General features: G+C 40.9%; 1 protein-coding gene across 1 annotated transcript in view; it reads left to right on the plus strand.

Moving 5' to 3' along the window:
- The window catches only part of KDR (kinase insert domain receptor), a 50,947-nt gene extending 47,090 nt beyond the window's left edge, over positions 1-3,857 (plus strand). Inside the window, exon 30 of the mRNA XM_044682172.1 lies at positions 2,203-3,857. Within this exon, the coding sequence (XP_044538107.1) occupies positions 2,203-2,422 (220 nt within the window). The 3' untranslated portion in view covers positions 2,423-3,857. The remainder of the gene's footprint in view (positions 1-2,202) is intronic.
- The last annotated feature ends 3,053 nt before the right edge of the window (positions 3,858-6,910 follow it).

Genomic DNA, 6,910 nt, shown 5'->3' on the forward strand with positions numbered 1-6,910 from the left:
TGAGGGCAGGGACTGCCTTTTTGTTTTTTTAACCTTTGCCTTCTGCCTTAGAATCGATACTAAGAAGTGATTCTAAGACAGAAAAGCAGTAAGAGCTAAGCAGTTGGGGTTAAGTGACTTGCCCAGGGTTGCACAATTAGGAAGTGTCTGAAGCCAGATATGAACTCAAGTCCTCCCAATGCCAGACCTGGTGCTCTTCCACAATGCTACCTAGCTGCCTGGCAGATCTTGTCTTTTGCCTCTTTTTATATACTAAGCCTTTAGTATAGTGCCTGGCACATAGTAGGTGCTTAGTAAATGGTTATTGGTTATTGATTCATTCATTCATAATGTCATAGGACTTTGAGATGGTAGGAACTTTAGAGGTTATCTTAGTTCAATTCCCTCATTTTGACTTGAGGAAACAAGCACAGAGAAAAAATTACAAATCCCACATTTGACACCCAATCCAATATTCATTTGCTTCATTGCCAGATGTGGGGATTACTGGGTAGAAGTAGGAAGAGAAGTGATTAGAAGTATGGATATGTTTGATGAGACTGTTTTAATCTTATTCAAATCTTTATGGTCATAAAGATTTTATTTAACCCACCCTTGAACTGTTGTATGATACATATGATAAATATGATAATTATGTATGCCATAATAAACTGTGCATATTACCCTGGGTGGATATGGTATACAAATGGGTTGAGACAATTATACATTAAAAACTGGTTGAGTTAATAATTATGTTTCAGGGGTGAGGGAAAAATTGATTTTAATTTACCTTTATACAGTTGAGTTCGAATATGTGTTCACTCTGTCCAGATGCACTCCACTTTAAGCACAGTGTTTAGCCAGAAATACGTACTGACAATAGGAGAATGCTGTTCTCTTTGCAAAATGTTCAAATGGTAAATAGTAAGCTAACGAAAGTACTTTAAATGTGATTCAAAGTAGAAAAATTTGACTTTGCATGTGGTTTTCAGTAAGCCAACTATGGTATCAAGTAGAATATTATTGGTTGAAATGGATACAAAAGGGACCATGCAAAGTACCATCATGGTGTCTTCAGGTGTAGGGGCAGCTGGATAGCTCAGTGGATTGAGAGTCTGGCCTAGAGACGGGAGGTCCTAGGTTCAAATCCGGCCTCAGACACTTCCCAGCTGGGTGACCCTGGGCAAGTCACTTGACCCCCATTGCCCACCCTTACCACTCTTCCACCTATGAGACAATACACAGAAGTTAAGGGTTTAAAAAAAATTTAGGAAAAAAAGATGTCTTCAGGTGGTGGCGATGAATTTAAAAGCCTCTTAAGTGTGGGTGCTTCTGGCACCGATGTAGTTTCACTAGGGGAGATGATGCTGAGCTCCGGAGAAGACTGCAGATAATAGATTTCTGGAACAATTTTGGATTGTACAATTTGGATTGTACAAATCTAGGTTCATACATGTACAGGCTCTATCCTTATGTAATATTTCCTGTATATAACTTGGCTGTCCAAATAATAGGAACAAACTGTAAATGACAGATGAAAGTACAATTCATCCCATTTTAATTCAACATTGTTTGTTTCTAAGTTTCAATATATCCACCATGTTTCATGAGTCCAACTCATTGAAGACATTTTCTAGTTGCTTCTGAATGATTCCTCTCCTCTGCAATGTTCCTCCAAAGAATGTGGTTTTGATGAGTCAATAGCAGTTCTGGCATGGCCTCAAGGGGCATATTGAAGGTTATTAATGCCTAAAGTTGCAAAAAGGAATTCATTAACATCATTTCTGTGCTTTCTCATCTCATCTCTGTGAGTGTAGGGGAAACACAAATAAACTCTCAGAGCTTCCCGATTTCTTTTAAGATCAGGAAAGAGCCCCCTAAGCTTGGACGATTATCTTATAAACAGCTGGTCAATCTTTAAGGCCATAAACATGTTCCATTGGCAGAAACCTTTGCGTCTCTATGGATAAATGTCTTTCATCTAATCTGGCTCTTGAAAGACTTGAGCCTGAATGAGAGGGCTTATCACTGACAACCAAATTCATGCTGGTACCTGAAAATAGCCCTTATTCCAAGCAACCTGATATGTTGATTAGCACCAGAGAGAGATAGGAATGGGTACCATTGCTCCCTAGGGAGATGACAGGCCCCTTGGGGCGAGGGTTATGAGCGAGGGAACAACCTCCATTTGATCTACTCATTTTGTCGTCATTTCTTCCACAGTGCATTAATGCCCAGTAAAAGCAAAGAGTCTGTGACATCTGAAGCTTCCAACCAGACCAGTGGCTACCAGTCAGGGTATCATTCTGATGATACAGACACCCCTGTTTACTCGAGTGAAGAGACAGAACTCTTAAAACCTGGGGAAAGTGAACCCCAGTCCTGCAGTGCACAAACACTTCAACCTGACTCTTGGATGCCGCTGAACTCACCTCCTGTTTAAAATCAAAGCGTTGCCTCCATCCCCCCACAACTGGAAACCACATGGATTGTCCTGGAGAGGCACTGCTCAAATATTGGAATGCTATTGTTTTCCTATCAAAGAGATAGCACCTATTTGATTCTTGTACCAAAAATTTAAAAAAAAAAAAAAAAAAAAAAAAAAAAAAGGAGGACCTCAGTTACCAGGAAGCCAGTGGAACAGTAATGAGTGACAAAGAATTTTGCTGGGAAGAAGTTGGTGACTCAACAATGAATGTTTTAAAGGCACGAATCTGCCTTGGCTTTATCTTCTCTCTTCATTCCTTTGTTCATTCACTTATTCCAAAAACATTTATGAAGCCTCTACTTTGTGGCCAGCTTTGGTCAGTACAAATGAAGTAGAAGAAATGGTCCCTGCCTTCAAGGAACTTGAAAATTAGTTGGGAAATCAAGATGCGACGTGGCCGGAATAATTCAAGGCATTTCAAGTGCCATAGAACTTTGGGAAAGGGAAATTTTATGGCGGATTGTGGTTAGTCTAGGGAGGTTTTATAGAAGAGATTGGTCTCAAGCTGAGCCTTAGAGGAAGCAGGCTGTATTTGGATAGGTAAAGAATTAGCCGGTAATATTCCGTCACTTTAAATGGATTTGGGAGCCCCTAAGGGGAGCTGACTGACAAGGAGCTGGGAGGGAGATGGACTGGGAAATGTGAAGACCTCAGATGAGGGTATTGTGATTAGTGGGTGGCGTGCTCTTTCCCAACTATGCTAAATGAGAGTCCCTGATGCTGTTTCCGACTATGCTAAATGAGAGCTCCTTCCGGTCCTTTATGTATTTCCAGGCCAAACGAACTCCAGGAAGGAAAAGATATGACTCTGGTTCCTTGTCTCCCAGGCTGATTCTTTATTCAGAACACCACAAAGAAAGGGAAACTTTCAGTCTAAAACTCCCAGCCATTTATAAGGCTTCCGAGCCAGAGTCCTTCGGGCTCTTGTTGGTCTTCCCTGAATGGAAAGCACATGTGGCTTTGTGGAACGTATTCTGTTAGGGGCTAAGCATCATTTGGCTCAAGGCAGCACCATGAAGAAAGAAATTTGTCTTTGCATTTCCCCCCAATATCTTAGTTATTTGGCCACTCCTGCTCCAGGAAATGGACTTGGGTTTGTTCATTGTTTGAAAAATTGTTAAGCCAAGCTTCCAAACGACATCTTTGTAGCCAGAGATCTAATAACATCCATTGTATATTTAGATTTTTAACCTATAAAGCTATTTCTACTGGTTTTCTGCCTTCCTCTCCCTTTTCTTAAAAAAAAAAGAAAAGAAAAATGTATTTTTTGTACTATAGTGTGAAATGCTGGGAACTTTGACTATAAAACATGATATGGCAATACAGTATTTATATAGCCTGTTTATGTAGAAACAAATGTAATATATTAAAATATGTTCTATATAATGAATTTTGTATTATTCACATTTCTATATCTGTGTTATGCAGCATGTCAAGGGAAATGATGCTTTTAGATATGGATGCCATTTTATTAAAAAAAAAAAAAAGATTTGTCCCTTTGCAAGGCTTCAGACTATACCTATTATTTGAAAATCCATTCATGCTATCTAATCTAATGCTACCACATTGAATTTCTACCTTTTTCAAATATATTATAATTCATGCTATTAGATGAACACGTCACTAATTCTGAGTAGAGGTACATCTTCGGGTCAGAAAGTCCTGGAGCTGGAAGGAACCTAGGAGGTTATCCAGTCCAACCTATACCCAAAGCACGAGTCTTCAACAAGTGGCCATTCCACATTCTGCTGGAAAATCTCCATTGTCAGAGGACTTCTTCCTTCTAAAGCAACTCATTCTATTTTTAGGTAGCTCTAATAGTTAGGAGTAGCTCTATTTAAAAGCAGACTTGGACACTTCCCAGCTGTGTGACCCTGGACAAGTCACTTGACCCCCATTGCCCACTCTTACCACTCTTCCATCAAGGAGCCAATACATAGAAGTTAAGGGACAGACTTGGGAGGCAAAGAGATTCTTCTTCCTTGAGGTCTTCAAGCTAAAGCTGAGTGACCACTTGTCATGTGTGCTGTAGAAGGAATTCTTTTTTAGATATTAGTTGGATCGTATAACCACTGAGGTCCCTTTCAAATCTGAAATCTTTTGATTCAATTGCTCTGAAAGAGGAAGAGAGGTAACAAAGACAACACCCGTCCTGAATTCGAAGGATATGGGCTTTAATCCTAATTTGGCTACCTACTTACTACCTATGTATGTGGAATGCAAAAATTAGAGACAGCTCCATCCCAAGATGGGCTATTTGTGCCTTATCAGTGGGAGAGCCTTCTGAGCTCATATTGGTCTGATCGACCACCTGTACATTGACTCTGACATAGAGATGTCACTTTGGCCCTCTTCGAGGAAAAAGGACAACAGTGGATCATATAACCTTAGGCAAGTCACTTCTGGGACTGAGTGTCTTTATCTATCAAATGACAATTGACCTAAGTGAGCTGAAGGTTCCATCTAGTTCTAAATGTCTGTGATGTGCATAAAGAAACAATCTGGGCCAAAAGGGAGGGGACAGTAATACAAATAGAGAGCATGCTTTAACAGTGGCTATTCTCTTTGACTAGAATACAAACTTTTAACTCCCTATTCTCTTACTCTGCTGGCTTCCTCTGTGTACAGGAGTCCATTTAGTTGCTAAGAATTGGGTTTTTGACTGAAATAAGTTCACAACTCAAAGGAATGGATGAGATTTGACTGTGGGCCAACTATAGAAGTCCTGGGTCCTCTTCACCCTTTGAAATAGCATATGAGCATGAAACTTAAATCCCTTCCCAGTGCCTCCCTTCCCTTAACAATATAGAGCTGCTAACACTGATCTCTCTTCTTAGGAGGAGTGTGAAACTTAGCAAAGTTATAGATTAGAAAACTGGAACTCTTGGCAGGGTAGATATAATCAGGGTTTGAACCTAGATTCTCTGACTCCAAAGCTAATGATCTTTCACTGCTTTCCGATCTGTGTCATACTTTCTTTCCTAGACTATAAGCTCTTACAGGACAGTCATAAAAAGCAAATCATGTCTTGAGCATTTGAGGGAACCTTAGAAACCCAACTGCCTCATCTTACAAAAACTGAAGTTCAGTGAATTGAGTGCCTAGGGTCACACAAGTGCCCCATACATGGAGAGTTGTTGCCCACCTCCCGCTCCAGTGGGATTCTGCCCCAGGACCATTTCCAATGCCAGGCTGCCATCTGCTGTGCAGAAACTAAGGCAGAAACCCTGTCTTCTGACCCCATATTTATCTCCCTCTACTTCTACCTGCCATGAAGTAGACCTCTTTGGATCTCATAGAACCCAGCATCACCATCTTCACAAACAGTATAATATCATAGCTCCCTTGATGAACTCCTCTCCAACTGCTACAACTCTGCCTGGGCTCACTACTTAGTGATATTCCCATGTCCCATTGTTCTTGACCCTCTGATTGCTCATACTCTCCATGCTGGAATTGCTGCTCCTTCAAGCCCATCTTTCTTAACCCATCCCCATACACACACAAAAAAAATCCCACTCCAGACTGTCAGACTCTATCACTGACCTCTGAGATGTTTTTGTTGTTTTTTTTCATAATGAAAAAACTCTTTCATCTTAAACTTTCTTACTTCGTACATCTTTTGGCCATCACTGAGACCTGGTTCTTTCCTGGCACTGCTTCCCTTGCCATTCTTTCCAGTACTGGCTTCACTTTCTCTTGTAAGCTCTACCTCACTGGGCATACATAGGGAGGGAATCAACCTTGCTCCCCATTGCCACTCCCAGTTCCTCCCTAAAACCATCTTCACTAAGCTACTTCTCTTCCTTTGAAATTCATCATATCCAAATTTATCACTCAATCTGAATGCTAGCAACAGTTATCTTTAGGTCCTCTCCTCCCCCCAGGATGTCCTCTTTTCTTCTTCAATGAGGTCAGTGCCTACCTCAAAGACTTCTTTCTTTCCCAAACTCCAAAGTTGCTTTTTATGATCATAGTCTTTTATCATTCCATCTTTCTTTCTGCCTTTTGCCCCCAGATGCTTTTCTCCATCTTCATCTTGACTACCAAATGCGTCTACCCTTTGGTTCCTTCCGAGACATCACATCAGTTTTGTTTTCACCATCCTTCTTTCCCTATTTTAATCACATAGTGAACAAATTCAACCCTCCATTATCTTCCACCTTTTGATTCTCATGCCTCCTTGTCCTATTGCCAGTCATGCCTTGCCAAGCCCCATCTCTTCCTCCTTTCCTTCAGCTCACACAATATTGAAGTTGGAGGAAATCATGGATTTCTTGCACCTTACTCCCCTACATGTTCTCTATGATCCAGCTCCACTTGTCAACTTCCTATTCCTCACATAGCATGCGTTCCATCTTCTGATTCCATGACTTTGTACCAGCCAGCTCTGATGCCTGGGATGTTCTGCCCTTTCATTTCTACCTCTTAACGTCCCTGGTT

Source organism: Gracilinanus agilis, chromosome 6 (assembly GCF_016433145.1).
Source record: "Gracilinanus agilis isolate LMUSP501 chromosome 6, AgileGrace, whole genome shotgun sequence".
NCBI classification, from domain to species: Eukaryota; Metazoa; Chordata; class Mammalia; order Didelphimorphia; family Didelphidae; genus Gracilinanus; species Gracilinanus agilis.